General features: G+C 38.6%; 1 protein-coding gene across 2 annotated transcripts in view; it reads right to left on the bottom strand.

Annotated features, from left to right (window-relative positions):
• LY75 (lymphocyte antigen 75) overlaps nucleotides 1-27608 on the bottom strand; it is a 138501-nt gene that overhangs the window by 101278 nt on the left and 9615 nt on the right. For both annotated transcript variants that reach the window (XM_012454844.2, XM_012454847.2), the window contains exons 3-13: nucleotides 25767-25937; nucleotides 22061-22225; nucleotides 18082-18192; nucleotides 16807-16947; nucleotides 12368-12559; nucleotides 11275-11432; nucleotides 9151-9261; nucleotides 8513-8601; nucleotides 8203-8372; nucleotides 5336-5535; nucleotides 3719-3861 (exon numbers count right to left, since the gene is read on the bottom strand). In XM_012454844.2, coding sequence (XP_012310267.1) covers nucleotides 3719-3861; nucleotides 5336-5535; nucleotides 8203-8372; nucleotides 8513-8601; nucleotides 9151-9261; nucleotides 11275-11432; nucleotides 12368-12559; nucleotides 16807-16947; nucleotides 18082-18192; nucleotides 22061-22225; nucleotides 25767-25937 — 1651 coding nt within the window. The remainder of the gene's footprint in view (nucleotides 1-3718; nucleotides 3862-5335; nucleotides 5536-8202; nucleotides 8373-8512; nucleotides 8602-9150; nucleotides 9262-11274; nucleotides 11433-12367; nucleotides 12560-16806; nucleotides 16948-18081; nucleotides 18193-22060; nucleotides 22226-25766; nucleotides 25938-27608) is intronic.

Genomic DNA, 27608 nt, shown 5'->3' with positions numbered 1-27608 from the left:
AATTTCTAATCTCTACTACTTTCTGAAACTGAGCTTCATTTCAACACAGAAATTTATAGATTTCGGCTTTAAAGAATTCACTAGCATGTCATAAATACAGAAAATAATAGCTACTTGTATGTATTTGTGTGTGTGTGTGTATAGGATTAGAAGTGGAAAATATTTCCTCAATTGTAACTCATTCCTGGTTTGATAGTTTAGCTGTAGGCAGACAAAGGGAAGAAGAAATTGGATATCACATTAATCACTGCACACTTCCAATGTTGATTTTTTGCCCTCACAAAAAATGTGAGGGCAAAGAAATTGCACCTGATCATAACTGGGTAATCAAGTCAACTGAGATTCCCTCTCTCTCTTTATAAATTCCTGCTACTCCAAGCACTAAATGTATGGTTTTAAAACTTTTAGGTTAAAAAGAGATTGCATAAAAGGTTAATATGTGTAATTGTGTTACAATTCCTATTCTCAATCAAATTTCCTGCTGCATCTGGGTGCTGAGGAAAACAGTATCTCAGCCATAACCCCCAATAAATACTATTTGATGAGGGTGCTTATTCTTCAAAGCCTTAGATTTATGTCTAAATCTATTCATGCCACATCACAGGAGGTAGTGTACACAGCAGCAATGGCATTGCAAACAAGGCTTTCTTCTCTAATCCTATGGCTATTTTTGCCCTACAATGGCTTTCCCTGTTGGGCTGCCATTAAGAGTTGCAAAGATCTTAGAGCCTTAATGATTCGGTGCACCATGAATCCTTTTCACTGAAATACAAATAGAGATGTGGAATGTAGATTGTGAGAGGTACAGCATAATATGACTTAACTCCTTGGCATGCAATACACAATTTGGGCAATGGATATCTTGCAGAGAAAGGTCAATTCCTGCGATAAAGAGCCAAGGGATTCGAGGAGTAAGCTTTAGAATCATTTTCTAATATAAATGGGTTTGGTTCTTTCTTTCCTTTAAGCTATGGTTACAATTTTGGTTTTAGAATATGTTCAGTAAGCACAGAGCACAGGCAAATGATTTCTTTATTATGGAGAAGTTATTAAGCAAATAACACAGTCTGCTTACTACAACATTGTGTTAGCTGCTAGGATCAGAGTACAAATAAAATACAGTTCCTGTGAATGAAGGGATTATGGAGATTTGCTTTTTCTCTGTGCTGCTCTGTTTTCTAAATTCTATGATCATTACTTCTATGATTAGAAAAATTTAAACATAGTATATTCTATGGAAAATAGGATTTATAAAAGCTATATGTGCAGAGATGTAAGTAAATGGAAAGGGTTTACACTAAATGTTTACTATGTTTATAATCAGGAGCTAGGATTTGAGGTGATTGCTTCATTAGCTGTTTTCATATTTTCCAAATTTTCTATAATGAACTTGTATTAATTTTTTAATGGAGTGCTTAACAAGTGTGATTCCAAACAAAGAAATAAATCATGAAAAGTTCCTTTCATGTTAGTTTTGTTGCCTAGTGTAATTCATTCTGTATATGGATGCTCTTAATGGTCATTTCTATCATATATGATATTCCAATGTTTTCTCTTTATTGTTTCTCACAAATATCTACAACCTCATTTCTTAGTACTTATCCATGACTCCTCATTCCAGTTAGAGTTACTAACCGCTTGCTTGGAATCTAGAGCTTATGTCAGTATTTACTTAAAAATACTTTACCTGGACGGTATGATATTGTGTGTGTCAAGCTTGAGATCTAAGGGGTGTTAAGTTGTCCTGCTTGAAATTTACATGTCAGGAAGAATTGATGGTGTATTAGAAAGGCCATGCTCCAGAGGTGGCCACCATGAGGACTTCCATGATCACCAAAGTCATGCTGGAGGCTTTGGTCATGAGCAGAGCGAATATGAGAACTAGATTAATGTCAGTGAAATCAGAAGCTCGTTCATTGGCATGATAGGTAGGAATGGGCTCTCATTAACGAAATGTAAGTTACTTGAGAGGCAGGGATTAGCCAAAATATTTAGAGCAACTCTCACACTTCTCAAGAGTATATTAGAATCTTGTGAGGCCACAGCCCGTATGTCACTAGGGCTTGATTCTAAACAACCCCACATCCAGTCATTGGGTCAGGTGATTGTGATGGCCATATATTGACTACAATGGGAACAGAATGCTGCCCCAGAATGTTGTCACACCTGCTTCAAGTAAACCTGTGCAAGGTGATAGTTATAATACCAAAAGGACAGATTGCTGGGATGTTGTGAAGCTTACAAAACAGTCTGCATAAAATGTTTTGTGTCTGCTTCGATGAATGTTTGCATAGCAAATATCTGTATGTGTGGAAGAATTTGGTCTGAATTTTGTATTTATTATAATCTATTCTCAAGGTTGAGGGAATAGCTAACACTCACCTCAAAAAGAAACCAACAGTTAATATTTAATATATACAAATTGCCTTGGGTCAGTCTGCAATGAAATTTTGTATATTAATTTCTAACACTAGACACCGAAGTCTAGAATACTTGAGGTTCTACAATAGATGCTTAATAAATAACTACTTATGGAACACAGGTATTGTATTTTACATAGGCTCCCAGTACACTGTAGTGAAACTACATTCTCTAATGAGAAAAACACAGCAGAAGCTTTCTTAAAGCACATCTGGGCAAATTTGCAGACTCGCACTTAATCAAAACTAAAAATAAGCCAGGTGTGGTGGCTCATGACTGTAATCCCGGCACTTTGGTAGGCAAAGGTGGGTGGATCACCTGAAGTCAGAAGTTCAAGACCAGCCTGGCCAACATGGTGAAATCTCTTCCTCTCTCTCTATATGTGTATATGCATAAATACACACACATGCACCTTGTTTTTTGTTTGGTTGTGCTTATTGACTTAAGATCAAACTCCTTCCCTGGCAAACAAGGACATTCCAATTTCATATCCAAATCCCATTTTCTAACTAATTTGTATGACTCATTTCTCCTTGACCATATATGTACATTCCGTTCTCAGTTCCTTTGTTTATGTTCTCCGTTTTTTTTTTTTTTTTTTCTGGCTCCTTTTCCTTCTCCTATCTTGCCTTTTGAAATAATACCTACCTTTCAAGAATCAGCCTTCTTTACGACATTTTTCCTGATTATACTCCCAGAACACTCTCCCCCTCCTCTGAATTCTCAAGGCCCTTCCTTGTCTATGTTCTACATTTTCTGCCATACATTGCTGTTGGACTTTATTAAACAGAGGGTAGGGAATATATCTCATTCATCTTTAGATTCCTCATAGTGTCTGCACATTAAGAGTGCTTGATGTTGCATGACTGCTAAGCACCAAATGACCTTTTAGATAATAAAGCATGTAAATTTTTTTTCCAACAGGGAGAGAGGGTAAGAACGTGTCAATTTTGACTATCTAGAGGACATCAAATTCAGCATAGAGATTCTCATTCTACAACCACTGCATGTTCTCATTCATAGGCAGGTGTTGAACAATGAGAACATATGGACACAGGGAGGGGAGCATCACACACTAGGGTCTGTTGGGGGCGGGGACTAGGGGCAGGACAGCAGGGGGTGGAGAGGTTGGGGAGAGATAACATGGGGAGAAATGCCAGATATAGGGGGGATAGAGGTAGCAAACCACCTTGCCATGTATATACCTATGCAACAATCCTGCATGATTTGCACATGTACCCAGGACCTAAAGTACAATAATTAAAAAAAGAAGAAATTCTCATTCTAAAATTATTACCTGAACTGGTCCATCAAAAAGTGAAGAAAATCCTTTAGTTCATCTGCATGGCTGAAGCTAGAAAGGTGTGCTCCAAGGGCTTGGCAGAATCGTTCAGCTTCTTCCCAGTTCCTCTTTCTCACAATTCTTTCTGCATGGAATACCTTAGTAAAATATAATGTTAATTTGTTTTCTGGTATAATCATAAAGTACTCCACAGTGTTAAAATCAATTACTGTTGTGTGTGTTCCCCTGAAATGAATTCTTACAGGTGTAATGAAGGCATAGGTAAATGCACATATACTGAGGCCCAGACAGGTCCTGCTGAAAGTGTCAATTCAACTAAAGGCCAGCACAGGGGCCAGTCCCTGTAGTCAGATGGATGGCCTTCCTCAGCCAGGTCCAGGAATTGTTCCAACAAGAGCCATGTTCTCTTGTATCCTTAAGACCTTGAAAGATATAATGAACCAGTGTGCAAGGCTGTAAAGGATACATATAAATGCTTTGGGAGTAGGCTTTGGCAAAGAAATGTGCTAACAATATAAATTTTGAATGTAAGATACTGTGACCCACACAAAAATAGAACTATTTTCTGATGAGGAAGGACCAAAGAGCAGTCTGCACTGGTGTGTAAACATTGACAGAAGGTGGCAAAACTAAATCTGGAACTTGGGCTGTTTCAAAAGAAGAAGAAAGAAGAAAGAGAAAGAAGAGGAGGAGGAGGAAGAGACGATGACACAATGACAGGATGAATTATATTTGTCCCAATTCTTCTGTTCCTTGTAATATAATTAGACGGTCTTGTCACAGCCCTTTGGTGGGTGGAATATACTTCTTTGTACCTTGACATGGGGCTTGGCCATATGACTTACTGTGTTGATGGGATATTAGTGGAGGTAAAGTGAGCAGAGGCCTGAAATGTGCTTATATGGTTGGCTTGCCTTCTTGGGCTCCAGTGATATACCATGAGAACAACAAGCCCCTGAAATCTGTTGCCCTTTCAGCTTGAGCCCTAGATGAAGGACTGGAGCCCAGCACATCTGACCTGAAGTTGGAAGTAGAGGTCACCATTCAAGCCCAATCTAAATCAGTTAAACCCTAACTGGCCTGGAGATCTGCATGAATGTGAGGCTAAATGTTTGTTGTCATAGCTACCAAATTTTGGGGTGGCATCTAATGGTTGGTTTATGGGACTAGTTGACTGATGCAGACCCAAATAAATAAACAAATACACACACACACACACACACACACACACACAGAGATATATATATATTTTACATCATAAGAAGTGCTGGACTTCTTAATTTGACAAGAATTAGATGAATATGAGGATCATAGGCACAGTGGCAGTATGGCAGTATGGCATACAGTATACCAACTTACTGGGAAAATAAGACCTTGGGAAGGAGCCAGTTCTGGCTTTGGCCCTGTCCTTTTGGGTAGGACACGTGCAGGGTGTGGGGCTGAGCTGCCTCACGCCAGAGGTTCAGTGATGCCCTGCCAAGGACTCTGTGCTCCAGAGCACTTTAGTTAGGTGACATAGGACTATGGAGAAGAGCATAATTGTACAAGGACATGAACTAGGATGGTAGAAAAATAACTTCATTGAAGGATAGAGTGAGAATGTTACTTCACCTTATAACAAGAAAGACTTGAGGGTAAACTCTGCCAGCCTTCAGGACAGGGTTCATCAGGCTTAGGGGCTGCTTCTTCAGGCTCAAGGGGTCCACTTATTTTCTTGCAAATTGAAAGTGCTCTGAAGCTTCTGCAGTCTTTTATCTCCCATTTTCCAAGAGACTTTCCAGTAGACATAGCCACACAGCCACCTGGGGAAGCTGGGATTGAAGTGGAAAGCTCAATTAAAAAATTAAAATGTTAAAGTTCAAACATTTTCTAGTGTTTCTACTCTTTATTTCAGCAATGTTGAGGAGAGAGAATACAAAAAAAAAAAAAAAGGAACACAGAAAGGAAAGAAATGTGTTGTTCAGAATAATAATGACAGGCAGTGTTTATTATTTTAAAGTACTTTTCTAAAATGATTAATCCTCAGAACAAACCTATAGGGGAGATTCTATTGTCATAATTTGAGGTACATTGAGAATTAAGTGACGTGTTCAAGGTCATAGAATTAGGTAAGTGGTTGCCCCAGGATTTGTGCCCAGGTGGTTTGTTTCTAGAACTGTACCCTAAACACTACTGCTGCTTAGGATAGAGGTTCAAATTAGCTTAACAACTTTGAGCAGTTTTTAAGCAACTTAGTAAACCTCAAAATACAACTCTCTCAGATTCTGATCCAAAGGAAAAGCTGGTGCAATAAAGGTAGAAGGAGGTATGTGATAACATATATTTTTTACTGTTTATTTTGTGACAGTCATAATTTTATGTATTCATAACAGTATTAAAAAGTAGTTTGTAATATCAGTTCCATTTTCTAAATGAAGACTAAGTAACTTGCCCATAGTCAGTTAGTGAGTGGTAGAGTCGGGATTGAATCCAGATTGTCTGACAAAGGGTCATGTTCCATTTTCCATTATACCACACTGCCTGAAGCAGGCAGAAGACAACAAGAGTCACATACATTGAAAAGTAGTGAGGACAACTTCTATCCCACCAAACAGAGAAGCCACATGGTCTCTTATACACAAACAGCAAGAGGAACAAGACACTGGGAAAAATAATTGCCTTGCTACCCTGAATGGGTGTGCTATTTTTCCCTGTTTTGTCCCGCTATTGACGTGCCCATGATAAACGAAGTTGGCTGAGGATGGGAGGAATGATGGTAAAGAGAGCTTCATGCAGGCTTTCTGGCCATAGAATGGAGGAAGCAGTCATGGTAGTTACTTTCCAAGCACCTTTCCAACCACCAAGACTTAGTCATTGACCTTTACTCTAAGATGTCTGAGTGTCTAGAAAAGAAATCTGGCAGGGTGCGGTGGCTCACGCCTATAATCCCAGCACTTCGGGAGGCTGAGGCAGATGGATCACCTGAGGTCGGGAGTTCAAGATCAGCCTGGACAACATGGTGAAACTCCATTTCTACTAAAAATACAAAATTGGCTGGGCATGGTGGTGCATGCCTGTAATCCCAGCTACTCAGGAGGCTGAGGCAGGAGCATCATTTGTACCAGGGAGGCAGAGGGTGCAGTGAGCCGAGATCACACCATTGCACTCCGCCTGGGTGAGAAGAGCAAAACTCTGTCTCAAAAAAAAAAAAAAAAAAAAAACAAACAAAAGAAGAAAAAAGAAATCTATGTGCTTTATCTATTAGAATGTTCCTAATTTAAGATAAGAGTTAACCAGGATCAACACCTGTATACTCCATCTTCTTCTGTACATAAAGGATGACTTTGTTACTAGCAACATCACTCATGTTGATGGTGATGATGTGTCATAACTTTTGTGGGCATTTTCTATTTCAAATTTCATGTTCAACTGTAAGCTCATATTTTCTAATCTCTGTGTTATAAAAGATAGTCTTCCTGATCACATTACACTAATGCAATAAAATATAAATAATTCAATGGGTGAAAAGTAGAATGCTTTATATTGTTGTCTTATTCAAAGCCACTGGCTTAAAAATCAGAAACTCTAGATTTTATTAATTCAATAACCAGATGATCTTTGTCAAGTAAATCACCCTTTAAAGTCTTTGTTTTCTTAACTCTAAAAGTATTTCTGATGTCTTTTCCAGCTCAGGTATTCTGATTCTATGGCAAATTATGGTCAATGCTTTAGGCTGTTTGGAGAAAGAGGAACTAACTTTCAAAATAAGAGGCCAGGCACGGTGGCTCACACTTGTAATCCCAGCACTTTGGGAGACCGAGGGGGGTGGATAACTTGAGATCAGGAGATTGAGACCAGCCTGGCCAACATGGTAAAACCCCATTTCTACAAAAATACAAAAACCAGCCGGGTTTGATGGTGTGCACCTATAATCCCAGCTACTTGGGAGGCTGAGGCAGGAGAATCACTTGAACTTGGGAGGCAGAGGTTGCAGTGAGCCAAGATAACACCTCTGCATTCCAGCCTGGGCAACAGTGTGAGACTCTATCTCAAAACAAATGAACAAAAACAAAATAAATAATACACACAATATAGCCTCCATAATTCTTACCCATTGAGAATAATGGAAGAAAACATATTGTTTTGAAGAAAGGTTAAGGAGAAGAGCGATGAAAATGTAGAGTTTCACATGAGAACTTGTAGATTCTATTTGAGATTTACACAGAAAAGATTTAAAAACTCACACTGGTGGTTCTAGCTCTGAGCCATTAGACGGTGGTTTGGGAGAACTAAGTTTTTGAACTTCTTTCATTGAATTATTCCTGAGGACATAATAGGGAAGACATAGCCACTGCTTCTATTTATGATTCCATAGACAGATTCCAATCCTAAAGATTATCACGGACCTCACATTTCAAAAGTAAGTGAAGAACATCTTTGGGAGGAATGCTGCCTTTCATTAGTCACAGTATTCTACTACTTTAAAGATGAAGACACACCTGGCTCAAGAAAATTCCAGTTGGAAAAGGTTACGGCCCGCTTTCTTCCACCAACAGTTGCCCAATTATACTCTCCATGAGAACCTACATCTCTCAGGCCAGTCCAGAAGTATTTTCTTCGAGATTTATCATACTTTTTCATCAAATCATTTAGGTATTCTTGCTCAAATCTACAAAAAGAGAATCAAATTCGCAAGTGTTTCACAATGATTGACTCTATTGGAAGATAACATCTTTTTCTTAGGAAGACTGTTTAGCAGAAGAACTAAGAGTTGAAAGTTTATGAGAACAAATTTACTGATGGTCACACCTGCTAGTGATAGTCAGATTGCAGTTTGTTCCAAAAGGGACCTCATCCTCGTAAATCTTATAACAGGTTTCTCCATGTCTCTTCCAGCCCTAAATCAGAGGAAAATATTGTCAAACTGTTTTCTGGACTTGATGGTGTCCCCTTTTAAAGCATGTTTCTGTTACATTGATAACATCTTAGAACTTGCGGAAACTGAGGACATGGCCGTTGAATTCATACATGTGACGAGGGTGGGATGCAATTTCACAGATAACCTCCACAAGACTGTGAGCCTGTGTCAAATAAAAGGCATAGGCCACTTCTCTTTATCCTTGGTGTCTAGCTCATCATAAGAGTATAATATTTGCTGTATGAATTATTTTTGAATATTAATATTAGTGGGGGAGGTAAAGATATCAGCCTTGAGGATAGTAATCCTAAAAATACTTGTAGAAATTTTCAAATAGGTAACTCTTTTTCATCCTGTAAGAATGCCAATATGCTATGACTCACTGCCTTCTGGCTTGTTCTAACATAAGTGGACAGAACCTAGTAGTTTCTTCTATTTTATGAGTCTGAATTGTTTAAGTCTCAGCTACCATTTCTAACCAAGAAGTTGTAACACTGCTTGGGAAAATTTACACAAGGATTTTACCTACCTCATCTGGAGGACACATCTTATCAGAACTTGTGTCATTCAGTTTTTCTCCCTTTTTCTTACATACGTATTTTAGTTTCTCCTCACATGATTGGACTTTCCACTGACCTAGCTTTGAAAGGAGACAAAAACATTTGCTTGGAAAGGAAATTATTTACCGCATATTCAGAACTGAACTCACAAAATCTATGTGTGTGTGTGTGTGTGTGTGTGTGTGTGTGAGAGAGAGAGAGAGAGAGAAATACAAATAAATTATCAAATGTGAGAACACACTCCTAGAGGCTTGCAAAGTGATGGCTCACAGCCAGTTACCTCAGCATCACCTCAAGGTCACATTGTGGATAAATTTCATTTTCTTATAAGAGTAACAATAAAATCATCAAAGGACATTTAGTATAGAAGTTGAAGAGAGATGATTTCAGACCACTGTTGCCAGCATTCTAGTCTTCTTCCCTATGGCATGGCCAAAGTTTGAAACTTTTAGGCACATCATCAACCTCCCTTTCTCAGTTTCCTCATGTGTAAAACAATGATGGTAGTTAGAATAGCTATTCTCCACGAATTCTAGATCAAAAGTTTCAACTCTACTTCAGCCTAGACTTCAAAATTACCTCTTTCAAATATGCTACTTAGCATTAATTTGCTAAATTGAGTAAATCACTTTGCTTTCTTCAAATTAAATTTTAATAAGTTGATTGTAATAAGGGTCAGTTTTGAGCACTGGAATGCTGTCTAGGTATGTCATCAATTCACTCTTGCCCATGGGAACCCCTTTCCATAATCTGATGTTCTTCTATCATGTTTGATATCCTTTTAAACAGAGCACCAAATGTGACACCTTTCTAAATTTCTTTTAAATACACATAACATTTGTTGTTTCCACTTAAGTCTCTTTAGATGTCTGAGTGATATCATAACCAATTAGGAGTCCACAGGAAATGAAACAAAGAGGTACATATATCTTTTCTGCTCAAGACACAGCCTATTTTGGATTATAATAAAGGATGTTCAAAAAATGTTTAGGCAGCTGGTCATGGTGGCTCACGCCTGTAATCCCAGCACTTTGGGAGGGGGCAGGCGGATCACGAGGTCAGGATTTCGAGACCACCCTGACTAGCATGGTGAAACCCTGACTCTACTAAAAATACAAAAATTAGCTGGGTGTGGTGGCACACGCTTGTAATCCTAGCTACTCAGGAGGCTGAGGCAGGATAATCACTTGAACCCGGGATGGGGAGTTACAGTGAGCCAAGATTGTGCCATTGCACTCCAGCCTGGGCAACAGAGTGAGACTCCATCTCAAAAAAAAAAAAAAAATGTTTAGGCATTCTACAGGAATAAGATGTTCTCTGAAAAAGTTAGGCCTAATTTTTAAATAAAATTATTTTTTCACTTCTCAAAGTAGTATTGATATAAAACAATCTGAACATGAATTTGGAAGATGGGATTCTTCAGGTTAAGTTGTGGCTATCTGCCCAATATCACATTGATGACAGAAAGGTGAGTTGAGGCCCTGGTCCTGAGAGAAAGCAAATTGCTGGAATCGGTCTGGCACAAGAATCTGAGTTCTAAAGGGATTCTCTGTATCTGTTTGAGACCAAAAGAGATGCTCTCAGATAGGATGTCGGTTGGTTATTTAGTAATTGTTTTTATTCACCTTTTCAAAGTAGCTACCAGAAAGATAATCTAGACTCTAGATTATTTTTTTGCCAACCTTTGGCACCAGGGACCAGTTTTGTGGAAGACAATTTTTCCACAGACGGTGGGGAGGAGGATAGTTTTGGGATGAAATTGTTCCACAGGAACATGCAACCTAGGTCCCTTGCATGTGCAGTTCACAATAGGGTTCACTGTCCTATGAGACTCTAATGCTGCTGCCAATCTGACAGGAGGTGGAGCTCAGGCAGTGATGTTTGTTGCTCGCTGCTCACCTCCTGCTGTGTGGCCCAGTTCTTAACAGGTAATTGTTTGTAGTCCTGTACCCGTGATCTAGAGGGCCCTTACCTTTTATTTTCTTTTCCAGCTTATACACACACATCCCAACCAAAGAAATCTTAATATTATCATTAGGTATAACATAATTAACATTAGGTAAGAATATAAATAAACCAGAGGAGTTTCCTACCTCTCCTAAGAAAGAAACACAGTTGGGCGTCTTATTGTAGGGAACATTTGGCTCATTCTCATCCCAATATGTTAGAGTAACTTCAGTACCATCTGACCACTGAAATAAAGTTGGTATATTTATGTTCTTAAGGCCTGTCCATATTTCTTCTTTGGCATCTAAAAGAAAAATGTTTTATTTGTTTGGTTTTGCTCAATTTCATACTTTAATATATACATTGTTATATGAATTTTTACATTCTGATATGGAGTTTTAAGAGCCTTTTTAGTATTCTTAAGTTGATTATTAATATGTTGATAAGGCAGGCAAGTTGGGTAATGAAAGCTTTTCAAGTCAGTTGTGCAAGTAAAGTACAGGGTAGAACATCTGCAGGCTGGGTGTTCCTGATATCTGGTGTAGATGAACTCTGCTTTATGGGATGAATGAAATTCTATAAATACAATCATACCTATCCCAATTTGAATAGAAATACTGTCCACTGCTGCCCTGGTATGACTCTGCTGCCTTCACAAGTGAAACAAGGAGCACCAGGCTGGCACTGAGTAGGTTCCTACTCTTAGCTATTATTAGTGAATTCTGGGAAGAGATTATAATACTGTCAGTCTAGTACATTTTCCTTTACCAGTCTTTAACTTTCAAATAATTACAAAAGTAAAGTAATTATCACTTAAGTTTTTGGCACAACTTAAATAGAATTTAGCTCATGAGAAGAGGGAAATCATTCAATCAGTGGTGGTACTGTCAAATTGGTTGCCACTAGGCACATGTGGCCACTTAATTAAAATGAAGTAAAAGTCCTACAACAGAAAGGCTGAAGCTGGAAAAAACAATAAAAATAAAATGAAGTAAAAGTAATAATTCAGTTCCTCAGTTGCCATAGCTACATGCCAAGTGCTCAAAAACTGCATGTGGCTTGTGGCCACCACACTAGACAGCGCCTATTGTAGAACAGTTCCATCACCATAGACAATCCTATCTGACAGTGCTGACCTGTGAGATGAATCTGTAAGCTTTTCATTCCCACCAAGAGTCTAAAACAGGGATGCTTTAAAACGTCTTCAGCCTCTCAAACAGGATATTTTTAAAAACTTACCCTCATTATGGAGTTTTGTGACAACCACCTCCACATCTGCTAGAGAATGAATGCTGATCAGGTCACTACTGAAGGCTTTGCATTTCGTATGTGCCTTATCCCAGGAATTACTTTCATTTACCAGCAGATAGCAAAATCCATTATTTGGCAGCCAGCCTGCATCACAGCGGGTATCTGAGTATGTCCAGACATCTGAGGGAAAAGCAGCTATTTATATTCCAGTAAAAATACATCTATTTTGAATCAATAACACTGCAAATTCTTTTTTCTTGAATAATGAGTCTTCTGGAAAACTGGGGAATGTGATCTCAGATGCTACAGTGACATGAATTTATGTGGTGCCTACCACATAAATGAGGTATACATGGCATCATAGGAATTCCCACTGGGATTCAGAAAATGATGTGACTTTTTAACATGATATCAATGTGCTATATGGCTGAGCGCAGACTATTAAAAGGTTTGGACACAATCAAGGGAGAGATTGCCCTTAGTCCAAGTAGACAGTAGAAAAATGTGCCTTAAGTCAGTTTCTGACAAATCTTTTCCTGGGTATGGAACTTGTTAGGTTTCCCTGCAGTCTCTGTCCTTGAGAAGATTATAAGAAGGCAAGCCTCCTTTTCTTGCATGGTCAGCTTAGCAAGAGGATGTAGATTAATGCTCACTGTTGAACAAAGGACAGGCAGAGATTTAAAGGACAGAATAAGACATTTACACACTTTCCATACAAGAGATGGCAGCAATGGAGGGAAAGGGCAAAGGTTACCCGTGGACTTCTTTCCTCCCCTCTGCTAGACAGATGGTCCTTATGGAATTAGTGATTCTGTTTTGACCATGATAAAGTTCACAAGTGAAGGTCTAATCTTTCCAGATTAGAAAAAAGAATGAAGTATAAAACCCTGCAGAATACTTCTACCAGAAAGTGAGTTGGTTACTCAGACTTCACTGATTCAGAACCATTTGGAATATCTGTTGTAAGAAAACACAGCATCTTAAAAATGTGGACAGTTTGTTTTTTAAAGTGATTCAGATTCAGCTAGCCTCTTACACTTGCAAGATAACTCAATTAACTTTAATATTCTGAAATAGCATGTATTATTGTTATATTTTATAATTATGATAAAAGAACAGAGGAAAAATATCACCCATAATGGAACTTAATGCAATTATTTTCATATTCTAATTTTTGTCTCAATGAATACATATTTTTATGAGATTAAAATGATAAATAGGCATATTATTTGGTTTTGTTCTTTGTATTTTTCTGCTGGCACAGTTATTTTAGTAAATGCATATTATTCAATCATGTGGAAACATCATGATTTACTTAATAATTGCTACTGTGAGATATTTACTTAATCTGTCATCAATTGCTCTAGTTTATTTTCATTTGTGCTGGATTTTCTATTATGCCTTTTGTTGTATGGACTAAATTTTGTTTAAATCAACTTGGAAGATAAATGTTCATTTCCCCTATTATCTTAAAATATTCCCTTATAATCTTTATTCTATATCTAATTTTTCCTTAAAAATTGCTCTATGCTCCTTTTTAGATGATAAGACATTTGGATGATTTATTCCCTTCACTCATAGTTCCTTAAAGCAGGATACTGAAAAATCATCCTTTGTTGGGGATTGGTCATAGTGGTGGGAAAAGCTATAGGGAAAGGATGCAGAGCCCCAGGGGAGCATAGCTGAAGGCAGCTGTTCTATAACTCTGAGGCAGAGGGCAAGGAGTAGGTACAAAGGAATGTAGGGGAATTTATCTTAAACAGGCTTGTTTACTTAAATTGACCAGGAACTGACCTTTGATCATCCCTGAGTGAAGTTCCCTAAAAGCGGAACAATAAATACTAATTACCTACAGGTTGTGTTTCCTCCAGATTTTCGTCATTATGCCTGCAGTGAATAAAAGCAAGTAGCTCCAGTTTCCTGGGGCTGCTCTCTGGCCAATAGAGCCAGGCAGTCACCTAACTACTCTTACACTGCATACTTGTGTCTGAGTAGTCCTTTTATCGGTTGTCGGCCAGAGTCTGCGGGATGGACCCAGCAGAGAGTGCCCTGTGTGAGGAGTGCTGCAACAGATTGTGACAAACCCTCGAAAACGAAAGTGAAATGACTGCACAATAAGTAATTGGTGCCCACTGGGGATTTCCAAGTTCGAGGGGGTTTTCAAGCTAGAGCTTTATCATGGGACAACAGCTATCAGCTCAACAGCAACAGTATATAAAAGTATTGAAACAGCTGCTTAAAGCTAGTGGAGCCTCGATCTCAAAGGCCCAATTAAGGGACCTAATGCAAGCTATAGTTTTCCATAACCCATGATTCCCAGAAGAAGGCACACTAGACCTAGAACTCTGGGAGCAAGTGGGAAGAAATCTTAAATGACATCATGAACAAGGGCAATGGGTCCCAGTAACATCTTTAACATTACGGGCCTTAGTTAAGGCTGCTTTGGTCCCACTCTACACAAGAGCCAAAAAAAGGAAAGAGGAAGAACCACTATCTACCTTACCACATCCTCCTCCTCCCTCAGCCCCGCTGTTATCAGCTAAAGGTGCCACAGAGGAGGCAGAGATTTTCCCTGAGCCCCCTCCCACAATAAATTGGAAAAAAGACTGGGACTCTGTCTTAGGCAAGTGGCATTAGAAGGGGAGGTCTTGGCTTGCCCGGTGATGCAAGATCAACAAGGTGATCAAGTATATGAACCCATTACTTTCGACACTCATAAAGAGACAACAAAAAGCATTAGAGAATATAGAGCCACTAGCCCATTTACAAAAAGATTAATTGCGGCCATAGCAGACACCTTCCATATGACCCCATGGGACTGGTCAGTGCTAGCTAAAACAACTTTAGAGGCCAGTTAATACTTCCTCTGGAGGGCAGAATATGATGAGTTGTGCAAACAACAAACCAATCAGAATGAATCCTTTCCTCTTGATAGGTCTGGCTGTATCCCCACCCAAATCTCACCTTAAATTCCCATGTATTGTGGGAGGGTCCTGGTGAAAGCTAATTGAATCATGGGGGCATGTCTCTCCTGTGCTGTTCTCACGATAGCAAATAAGTTTCACAAGATCTGATGGTTTTATAAGGGGGAGTTTCCCTGCACAAGCTCTCTCTCTTTGCCCACCACCATCCATGGGAGACATGACTTGCTCATATTTGCCTTCTGCCATGATTGTGAGGCCTCCCCAGCCATGTGGAACTGTAAGTCCATTAAACCTCTTTTTCTTTCCAGTCTTGGGTATGTCTTTATCAGTAGCTTGAAAATGGACTAATACACCCCTCCAGTTTTGAGTATTAGTTTCTCTCACTTGGTGAGGATGTAATTAAATACCAGGTATACATCAGGCCCTATGTTTGACAGTCAAGGCACTCCTCTTCTCCATTCTTTCAAAAACGCCTCAAACCTCTCTACTCCTCAAAAACTTCAGTTGTTCTTGTGTCTCTTTCATCCTCAAGCTCCCTGGAAAACCCCCCTCATTGTACACATTTTGTCCTTCTGCACCTCTCCTTTTTACTTGATTTTTTGATGCAAAGACCTGCCTGGCAGAGGATAGAAGAGGGCCAGGTGCTGCGGAGCACAGGGTGGAGAAGCATGGGATTACTCCTCAGTCCATAGGTTTTGCCTCATTACGGAGGCATGCACAGTAGTGGTTCTCAGACTTGACCATGCATTAGAACCACATGGAGAGCTTCTTAAAACACAGATTGCTGGCTGGGTGCAATGGCTAATGCCTGTAATCCCAGCACTTTGGGAGGCCAAGGCGGGAGGATCACAAGGTCAGGAGTTCAAGACCAGCTTGACTAACATGGTGAAACCCTGTCTCTATTAAAAATACAAAAATTAGCCAGGTGTGGTGGTGCATGCCTGTAATCCCAGCTACTCAGGAGGCTAAGGAAGGAGAATCCCTTGAACCCAGGAGGCAGACATTGCTGTGAGCTGAGACTGTACCACTGCACTCCAGCCTGGGCAACAGAAGGAGACTACATCTCAAAAAAACAAACAATACAGATTGCTGGACCCCATCCTGGGAGTTTCTGCTGTAGCAAATCCAGAGTGGGTCCTGAGAGCTTGCGTTTCTAACAGGAAGAGGTGATGCTGATGTTCTTGGTCTGGGGATCACCCTTGGAGAACCACTGCTCTGGAGAAAAAAGAGCCACACACAAACAGAAGTATATTTCCTATCTCGAATATCTCTGCCTTCTCCTGGGCACATACATATTTTTATTTAATATTCTTCATTACCTCAACCAAAGCTTTATTCATATATGGTTGATAATATTTAACCATAGGATCAAAAATCAAGTACTTTTCTATACTGTCAGTATCAGGAGAAGGAAAGTTGGAAATGGTTGTCAGAAATGATTTACTTTTTTTTCACAAAACTATGATTTTAAGGCCTATTTGAATGAGTAAGTGAGGAAGATACCTGTTAACTCCACTGTATTATTTAATGGTTTCCTGCAGACATAGGGCAGTTGAGCTTCGCAGGGAAAGCTCTGCCACAGACCAGACGCAGCATCCATTCTTGCACAGCTGGATCCACCTATGGTAGGTGCACTGGGCCTATCTTAAAAGGGAACATTTTTCAAAGCATTAGAATGAGAAAATTAGGGCCAGGATAGTGGTCAGAAAGAATAATTTGTATTCCTAATTTTATGCTTTTATGGGAACTCATGGTATACTTAAAATGTGTAAGCCCCAATAAATAATTATGTGCTTAAATATGTCTTTCTTCTAAAATATAGGCTCTAAGGGGAAAACACTATGATATTATAATTTTAAAAACAAAAACAAAACAAAACCTTTTTTCCCCAAATGACTTCCAGGTCATATTCCATGGTTAGTAGCTCTTAATTTGCTACTCCATAAAGTAAAAATATTAATTTATCATTGTCATGCCATTAAGGCCTTGAATTAAAGATTATCTTTAAAGATTCTATTTACTGAAATAATAAGAGTATTACTTCATTTACTGATAAGGAAGTTTAGCAACCTAAATTAACTAAAGTGACTAACTCAGTTTTCCCATATGCGTGCAGAGCAGTTTTGTACTGAAATTAGTGTTAACTTTAGGTTCTACATTTGCCTAAGATTTTATTTTTCAAAGTTGTCTAATCCTTCATTTGGGGAGAAAGTCTTCAGGCTCTGTGGCATTTTGTTTGTTTTATTCCCTACAAGACTTTTTTGAGGTATTTATTGTATTATAAAATACAACCATTATGTTGTCAGTACTTGGGTACTATAGCGGGGAGACCCCAAGAGTTTGAAAATGAGGGGATACTTCATATTAGAGTTAAGCTGCAGATGAAATACAGCATGGGTCAGTCATAGACATGCCAAGTCCTTTAGGGACACAGAATGACTCCTAGGCCATGTGGTGGAACTCATTCTGCTCTTACATAAAAATGCAGGGTGGTTATAGAGGTCTAAAGGTTCAAAGGCTCAGTTGCCATGGTGTGGTTCAGCTTGGCTATAACAGTACCATAATTAAGAATGGTTTATTTATTTATTTTTTTAAATTTATTTTCTTAGTGAACAGTTCTCAGACAAAGAATGGTTTAGGAAGAAAAAATTCTTCTGAGAGGTAACCATAATAAGAGTTGCCAAGATTTTGAAACTTTTCTAAGCTATTGGTAAGTGAGAAGCTTTTGCTTTCTTGAAGATTTGTTCTGTGCAGAGGGGGTGGGGAAAGAGCAGTTACCTGGATCCCAGTTGAGAAAGTTTAATGGTTTGTGGTCTGACCATTCCCAGCCTCTAGCAGAGTACAGTTGATTTAAACCAATCCAGAAAATTCTAGCAATGCCTTCTTTTTCTGTAAGAATTAAAAATTTTAAAAAGTGACAAAGTTGCCTAAGTTATTATCTAAATTAGACTTACATTTCTATTAATAACAAACAAATCTGCAGACCTTGATTGTAAGGCAGCAATCCCTGTAGGAGGCTATCTATGCATCAAAGGCAGGCAATGCTGATAGACAAGAAACTTCAGACTATTGAGAAACCCAAAGGCTAATAAGTTAATTCAATTCTGCTTTCCTATTAGCTTGTCAAATTCCCTTTCATCTAAGGTAAGAACATAAGCTTCTCAGAGTAGCTGTCTCACTATCTATTTTTAATTCTCTTATATTAATATAGAAGACTTATCAAAAGCAGTTTCCATTGTACTTCTAGATTTTGAAGATCTGACTGTATTCCAAAGCAACAATTTAAATTCATTATGCATACACATACAGGTTCTAGGGATATAAAAAACAAAATGAAAAAGTCCCTGCCCTCATGAGAATTTCAATTTAGTAGAAGGATACAGACATGGATCCCTCAAATGATCAAGTTTTTCTGGGACTGGGTCAGAAATATGTATAGAAGCTGTTTATGTATGTATATATATGTATAGACTGGAGATACAGAATGAGACACACACACACACACACACACACACACACACACACACACACACGCTACAGTGGAGGCAGATCATTCAAATTTATTACTTGACGACCAGGTGCCATCGGCAATTAAGAAAGATAGAAGGCAGGTGGATCACCTGAGGTCAAGTGTTTGAGACCAGCCTGACCAACATGGCGAAAACCCACCTGTACTAAAAATACAAAATTTAGCTGAGTGTGGTGGCACATGTCTGTAATCCCAGCTACTTGGGAGGCTGAGGCAGGAGAATTGCTTGAACTCGGGAGACGGAGGTTACGGTGAGCCAAGATCATGCCACTGCACTCCATCCTGGGCAAGAGTAAGACTCAGTCTCAAAAAAAAAAAAAAAAAGATAGAAAGCAGATATAACTTATGTAGTGAGGCAAATTTCTGATATGTGACTCAATATGCACATGCCCACAAAAAAGTGGATGCAATCAAGCTGGTATGGGTTCATGTGTACTGAAAAGGGAATGTGTAAATGATGGTAAGGATTTTCAGTACTGCTTAGGAAGTCATTACTCACAGATCAATATTTACACATGGTAGTTTTCAGTAAAGGGGTACTTAATAAAAATTTATTTTCCAGATTTGGATACTGTGAGTTTTGGAGGTTAAAACACGGTTTTCTTGGGTTTTGGGAAACTAACAGTCATAATTAGGCGTATTGATATGCCTAAGAAGCTTTCATACCGGAAAAGGAACTTGAAACATTAGAAACAGATATACTTTTAAAATTTATGATATATATTAAATGTGGGGCACGTCTGGCCAGGAGTAGGGTACAATAAGGTCCTTTACCGTGTTACCTTACTTTCATGAATTATTAAAGAAAACTGATGCATAAAGAATCATGCAACATTTGTTCCTCTAAATGCATCATTAGATTGTTTGGTAGGATGTTGATTATCACACTTTGGCACTTTTCTCCTTCATCGAAATCATCACTTTCCAAATGTTAATATTCTAGAAAACTTAAATTTATTGGCACTTTCCATTCTCGACAATATTTTTTTGTAAGGCTTCAGCGAGGTCTGGAATAGAATTCCAATGCCAAACAGTAGCCCATTTGGCTTATTTGGCAGATTCTCATTCTAAAGATCTGAATATTCAAGTGCCAGACAATACAGGAAAAGGGTAAAGCTATGAGCAAGAAAGGAGGTCTGAATGAAGCTGTATCCAAAAAGAATGACAAAAGACCTGTAACCTATTAATGATAAAATGAGATAAAGAAAGATATCTAAGAGGGGTAAGTAGTAGTATAAAAAAGTAAGCTGGGCATGATCCTGTGCTCCTGTAGTCCTAGCTACTTGGAAGACTGAGGTGGGAGGATCGCTTGAGCCCAGGAGTTCAAGGCTGTAGTGTGCTTTGATCACACCTGTGAATATCCATTGCACTCCAGCCTGGACAACAGAGTGAGATTCTGTTTCTGTTTCTAATAAATAAATAAAAAAAGAATTATGCAATTCTATATGTTAATATTCAAATCCCAATCTGATACTTCTTAGCTGTATGATGTTGGGTATATTACTTCTAAGTATCAATTTCCTTATCTAGTGATAAAACATTTGTTTAATGAGGTTGTAGTAATGATTAATGGATTTGTCTGGAGAAAGCAGGGCTTGTTTATAGTAAGTATTTATCAAATAGTTCCAGTTATTATAAAATAGTGTGACAGGATGTATCTGAATTAGATAATATATGTTCATTTAATATATAGCAATAAAGCTTTGTGCAAAAGTAAAAACAACCCATGAGACCCATTTGCGCCTGCAAAGAACGTACAGTCTTATAAAAGGTGAATCCATTTATATGTCTGATACAATTTGTTTTCAAGTCAAACTGACTGTTCAAATTTAGGGTCTGCTAAATACTTGTGGGTGACTTTGGACAAGTTATATTTCCTCTCTGAGCCTCTCATTCCTCATCTGCAAAATGGCATAACAATAATGTCTACCTCATAAGGTAGTTAGATGGGATTAAATGAGATAACGCATAAAAAGTATACAAAGTAGTCTGTCTGGCACTTCATCATAATATATTACTATTATTTGTCTTTCATCCAAAGAATAAATAATCACAGACTCAGCAACTTAGGTTTCTTGATTTTTAAATATAATAAAATTTCTGTTTATATAGTTTCTTTCAAAAGATATAAAAGACTCTGGAAAGTGTTACAGAATTTTACTGAGTACATAAAAGAAGTCCTAAATAAATAGAAAGGCATATAATTTTCATGGCTGAGAAGACAATATTGAAATAGCAATACCTTTTATTTATTTATTTTTTTAAGACAAGGTCTCGCTCTGTCACTCAGGCTGGAGTGCAGTGACGCCATCATAGCTCTCTGCAGCCTCAATCTCCTAGGCTCAAGAGATCCTTCTACCTCAGCCTCCAGAGTAGCTGGGACTACAGGCACATGCCAACAGCCAATTAAATTTTTTTTTTTTTTGTAGAGATGAGGTCTCACTTTGCTGCCCAGACTGGTTTTGAACTCCTGGCTTCAAATAATCCTCCTGCCTTTACCTTTCAAAGTGCTGGCATTGCAGGTATGAGCCACCACAGCCAGCCAATTCCTTTTTAATGAATCTATAATTCAATACAATTCCAATCAAAGTTCCAATAGGGTTTGCTACTGAAATTAACAAGGTGATCCTTAAATTCTTATGAAAGGATAAATGGTCTTTTAAAGTTTTTATCTATTCTTATTTATTAATTTGTTTTCATGATTAAAAATTTAAAAATTACCACTACCATCCCCCAAACAAAACAAAGTCCTATCCACTCTGTGTCCATGTTATTAAATTCACTTTAAGATTTAGTAAAACACTCCTTGCCCCTGAGGACTGTATCCTTTCACTCAATGCGAGGACTTTTACTGAGGCCATCTAGTGTAACTTAACCATCTTCCTTCCCTTCCATGAATTCTCTACTTTTCAATGTTCAAAGAGTTTAATTGTTCACTTTTTAAAACATCCTTTCATTTAGGATTAGGGTAGTAGTTTAATCTTGCTATCCAACCTTGTTTTCTGAACATCAGTCTCTCTTTAGTTTCCATCACAAGATGCATTTCTCGATGGTGAAACATGATTACATTCAGTACTTTTTTGCTTATGGGTTTCAGTGTTGAAGTTTCAATCCCAAGAGAGGCCAGAAAAGATACATACAAAGAAACAAATCTGGATATGAAAACAGAAGAAGAAGCACCTTTACAATTTTAGCCACTTTGCTCTATCACATGCAAGTAAAATCTACCTTTAAGGTAAGTTAATTCAGCAGCACTGTTGATGCTCAGTAAATCAGCTCCTTGATTCTGACATGAAACATAAGCTTCTTTCCAAGAAAGAGCTGCCTGAGTATTAAATTGGTAGCAACTTCCAAACTGCTCATTCTTTTCCCAGTTATCTTCACAACCATTTTCTGTTGATAAAAAGATACATCAGTGACCACAAAGTAAGGACATAATGTTTTCTATTACTTAGAATGCTACGAATACTGTAAGTCAATTTGCATACTCTTAGGATATGCCCAAATGGAGACTGCCATCACTCCTTTAGACCATATTTTGATCACAATAAAATTGGAATTATAACACACCAAATTACTCAGGCTGGTTGAAGCTTCCACTCTTTCTTATTTTCTACTCTCCTTTTATCCCTATCAATTACAATGCTGTGTTTTTGCCCATGTCCTTGCCTGCCCTCTGCCTGAAATACAAATCTCAGTGTGCACATGTTGTGAACACTGAGCTAATGAAAAACAAAGCTCATCTGAACATAGTGGCAGACTACAGAGAGTTTGCCCACAGCCTGCATAGAAACCACTGTATGTGTATGTGTGTGCACAGACATGCTGCTTAAATGGCCAAGATATTGAGCCCAAGTGAGTACCTTATTTGGGAAACTAAGTCCAAGCTTCTCCTTAACATTTTAATAAAGAATTAAATATATGATATATAATTTACATTAGATATGCATTATATATGCATATGTGTGCACATATGTGCCTATAATCATTATACATATATGCTTGTAGAGTATATATAATTTTAGACAAAGAACCTGCAAGCTGTTTCCTGAATGAGATATAAAAGTTTTGAGATAACTGGTTCAAAATATACTCAGAGTTTCCCATGTACTCCCATATACTGCCAATAAGAGGGGAAGTCCAATGCAGGCTGTGTCAAGTGTATCCCAGGCTCTAACTGGGAGACTTTCCAAAAGGTCTCCTACAGCCAGTTACATATCAGATGTTATACTCATGACCCGATAAGCTGGAAGGGCCTTTAGAGATCATCTTGTCTAATGTCCTCATTTCACAGACAGGAACAAGATCTAAAGATAACTGTGGCAGAGCTATAATCAAGGGCACAGGTCTTATTGATCCTCTGAGTGGCACATCCTGCTTCTTCAGCCATTTTTCTATGGCATAAATAGCAACAGAGATTCTGACATTTGGTAAAAACAAAATAGGGTGGATTTGCAAGAACACTGTCTAAAGGTTCATTGTAACCACTGAGGCCCTACACTTGTAAATCCAGAAGCTTCCAGCAGTGGGATGGCAGTATGTTTGCTATACAACATGACTCCCATGATTTACAAGCCCTCAAGTTTGAGAAACTCACAATCTTGTTTCTTCCATAAAAAGTAACTCTAGGAAGCATATGAATGCATTAACACCACCCCCAAACCCCCAACACACACACAACACCCACAGGAGGCTAAAGGCACCAAGACACATCCCTCTGAAGGCAACAAGGTACAGCAGAGGTAAATACGTACAGTGGGGAAGGAGGATAAGGAATCCATCACCAGTTTCCACAAAAATGTGGTCTGACCCTGACAGGTCATTTCATTGATCTGGCCCTGCTACCTCTCACCTGAGAAACAGGGGTTTGCATTGGATAACCTCTAAGCAACTTTTCATAAATTTCTGATTCAAATGATAAGGAGAGTTAAATGAAGTTGATACCTGGCTGACCAAACTCTGCTTATTATCAATTACAGCTGAAGTAAGTACTGGCTTTTTATATTTTAGTAGGTAGGTTACAGGTGTTGAGAAGGCTGGGCCTCTAATTAGATAATTCTCAAAGTGTGGTCCGCAGACCAGCATCATCAGCATTACCTGGAAACTTGCTAATTTTAGGGGCCCCACCAAAAATCTACTGAATCAGAATCTCTGGGCCCTAGATATATGTGTTCTAACAAACTCTCCAGGTGATTCTATTGCACCCTGAAATCTGAAGTCTTAACCCAGTATAATCTCTTCAAGTTGCATAGAACTGCATTCTGAAGCTCAGATTCCTGAAGGAGGGATCAGCATTACTAATACCACCTGGCTAGCTACTCAATGAGTTAGGATGGTATAGCTGTTTAGGGAAAGGACTTCATAGCCAGGCTTCCTGGGTCTGAAACCTAGCTCTGATATTTATTAGCTGTGTGATCATAGTAAGTTACGTATCTCCCTTGTGCCTCACTGTGATCATCTGTAGAATGGGGATTAAATTATGGTACCTTTTAGGGTTGCTGTGAGGATTAAATGAGTTAATATATATTGAGAGCCTGAAACAATATCTGACACCTGGTAGAGCCCTGTTAAGTATTAACTATTATTACTTAGGTCTGGAGCTCTTTCCTTTCTCTTTGCTATATTCTTTCAATCTATTGTCCATTAAGTAATATTTTGTGAGTACCTATCACGTGTCAGCTGCTGTGATCCCCTGTAACTCTCACCTAATTGGTGAGAAACTGTGTCTCAGTTATGTGCTAGATAATGATGTAATTGCTACTTTGGTCTCTCTCTGTTTTCTAAAGAATAGCAAATTCTTTAACAAATCCTGAACAGTTTGCTTCTAGTAAAAAGTAATGAGAAAAAGCACTCTGACCAATACACAAGAAAGTTGGAAGGAACAGTGTCACCAATTTTGAGAGCCCCAGGAAGATCTATTTCTTCTCTTTCCCACTCTTTACTTCAGGCCATAAATATACTTAAGACTTCGCCATTTGAAAAGTGTTTCTCAACTGATCTCTCCCTCAAACTATCCTTTGCTCTTTTAAATAAACATTATAGGAGGTCACTGTTTTGGACTAAGCTCCTGATCTAGGAGTCAAAAATCAAAATGGAGTCACCCATGCCAAAGTTCCATGTCACCATACTGAAATGGAGTTCTTATCTGACCTTTTGAGAAATCAGAAAAGCGAACTGCCTAATTTCCCAAACAGGCCAGTGTCAATCTTTAATTGACTTGATAATGAAGTTCCCTGTATTTTAATCCTTAACCTGAAGTCACCTGATGTTAAGCAATCAATTATTTCTCTATTCTGTTTCCCTGTCCACATCATACATGGAAAGTTACTTTGAAATGACCAATCCACTCTTTGCTTTTTGTTTTTGTTTTCTTCAGCCCTATTTCTGTCTACAAAGCCAACCCCCTCTGTTCAATGAACTGGAACCCTTATAGTTCCCTATTTTTGAAATGAAGTGTTGCCTGATTCTAGAATTGCAATAAAGCCAAATGAGATCGTAACTACATAAATTTGTTGCAATTTTGTCCTTTGCCAACCGTCTCTTTTTCTTCTCCATGAAACTTATGAGGCTTACTTCCTTCTGTTCATGCTTCAGTCCACTACAACCCAGCTTCTACCGCCTCTAGTCTTCTGAAAGGTCAGCAGCAATTTCCTAACCGGGCATGCCTTTTCCACACTTCCTCTCCCTGAAGTGCCTGTGCTGTCGAATACCCATTCCTCCTCCTCCAGGACACCACACACCTTGGTTCACTTCCTGGCCTGCTTCTGAAGGCAAATCATACCTACACATTACCTCTCTCTTCTCCAAACATACACTCCTTATTTGGGATAATATTTTTGCAGTCATTTTTGAGTCACTTTGAACTCTTCCTCCTCCCTGTTGCCTCATATAAACGTACTGCCTTTCTACATGAAGTTTACCAGCCCATACATACCAGGCTTTAAGCAGATGCCCCACTTTTGGTCATATTCATAATTTAAGGTGGTGGCACACCATGGCCCACTATGATCTTCATCAAGGATGCATTCATGATGCCAGGTCCCATCAATTAAGAATGGAAATTCACAAGGTCTCCCGTAGGAGTTCCCATCTTTGGTATAGATCTCTGTGTTGGAAAGGAAGTTGGGGAAAAGAGAGTTAAAAACTGGGTAGTCAGCTTCAGTTGGCTAATTTCTAAAACTATTTTTAAAAGAAATACTGTTGTTTTCACTTAGAATATAATATCTCAGTGTAGGAATTCAGATCATGGATGCTGTCAGGTCTGGACTTGAATGCTGGCTCCCCACCGACCCACAGGGTGTCTGTGGGCAAGCTATCCAATTTCTAGTTGCCTCAGTTTGTTTTTGCAAATTGGGGATAGCACTCAGTGATCATCCATGTGAAGCTTCACTTATTGTGGTGTGATGAGGAGCTGAAAGAGCCTGGTTTGATCAGGTGAGGGTCTACTAACTCTGCTGTGGGCAACAGAGCACTTCACCAGAAAGGGTGCCCTGGCTGAGGTTAAATTTACCTCTATTTTCTTTTCTTCAGAAAGTGCTGGAGCCAGAAAAATACCTGGGAACCATTGAGGGTGGGTGTGGACTTTGGAGCCACCTGTGGAGTTAGAGAGATGGATGAACAGTCCCATCATTCAGAGACTGGAGGTAGAATTGACACTGCGGTTTTTGAGGAAGTAAGAGGAAAAGCCGCTGAATTTCTGTGTTGATTCCTCCGGAGGAATAGGGCACAGTAATTGGGTTGTGAAAGAAGCAGCAACAGCTTTAATGGGGCAGTCATGGGACCAGCTGGTGGCCAGTGAGGTAGTAGATGTAGTTTTTCTTTTAATTACTCTCCCTGGTACATGGAGAGGAACTGGAAAGTAATTCCAATCTCAAGTATGCCTGGAAATGCTAGAAAGAGCGCTTGATGCTTATATCAATATTAATTCTCTTAAAAAAAAAGTGTTTTTATAGAACAGCTAACCCTGTATCTCTTCTGTCACATTTTTCTAAATCTTCAGTTTGTTAAAAGCCCTGGTCTTTAACAGATCAAATAATGGCCATTAGGTAAATCATAGTAATCAGATCTTATCAACCTTTACCAGGCAATTAGGGTTCCTCAAAATGTCTCACAGATTTGCATAAAAGTGTGCTTAAGACAGTATTTGATTCTACTTTCTTTATTATTCTCAAGTGTTCATCTAAATGAAGCATGAGGCCATTTAACAGCTTAGAATGTATTAAGCAGAACTACAGTAAAAGTTCTGCTTAATACATTCTATAAGGATAATCTGGATGCTTTTCTTGGCAAATAGTCTTTTAAAAATCACTGGTTTTGTTTTCCTATGTCATATAAATAGTTTTCAAAAGGGTACTTCTGTTAAAGAGTATATTTTATATGGATTCTGCTTATTACCTATGTTTGGTTTTAACCACATCAAAAATCCCCAATAGCTCATGACCAATTTCTCTTTCCATACCACAAACCTAAGAGGACAGTCCCTGAACACAGGATTGTTCCTTGTAGAACCATCAGTTTTATTCTAAAACCTTTGATTTTTGGAATATGAAATGCCTTGGTATACATTTCTGTCATTTGTTCTTTATCATAAACCTGTGAGATCATAGGGGAAGTATTTTACTTGTCTGGGAAATCCCCATTTTTGCAGTGTAGTCAAGTGAGACATTCAGGCACTCATCTGCAAGTGACAGGGATGAGAATGGGCTCTCTGATTAGTCTTGACCTAAAGAACAACTTGTGACATCAGTGGCTGTCAAGTTTCAAGTGGCTTCTCAAG

Source organism: Aotus nancymaae, unplaced genomic scaffold (assembly GCF_030222135.1).
Source record: "Aotus nancymaae isolate 86718 unplaced genomic scaffold, 86718_ANA_hifiasm-v0.15.2.pri h1tg000029l, whole genome shotgun sequence".
In the NCBI taxonomy this organism is placed as follows: Eukaryota; Metazoa; Chordata; class Mammalia; order Primates; family Aotidae; genus Aotus; species Aotus nancymaae.
The sequence above is the reverse complement of the archived record's forward strand: the minus strand, read 5'-3'. Positions and strand labels throughout refer to the sequence as shown.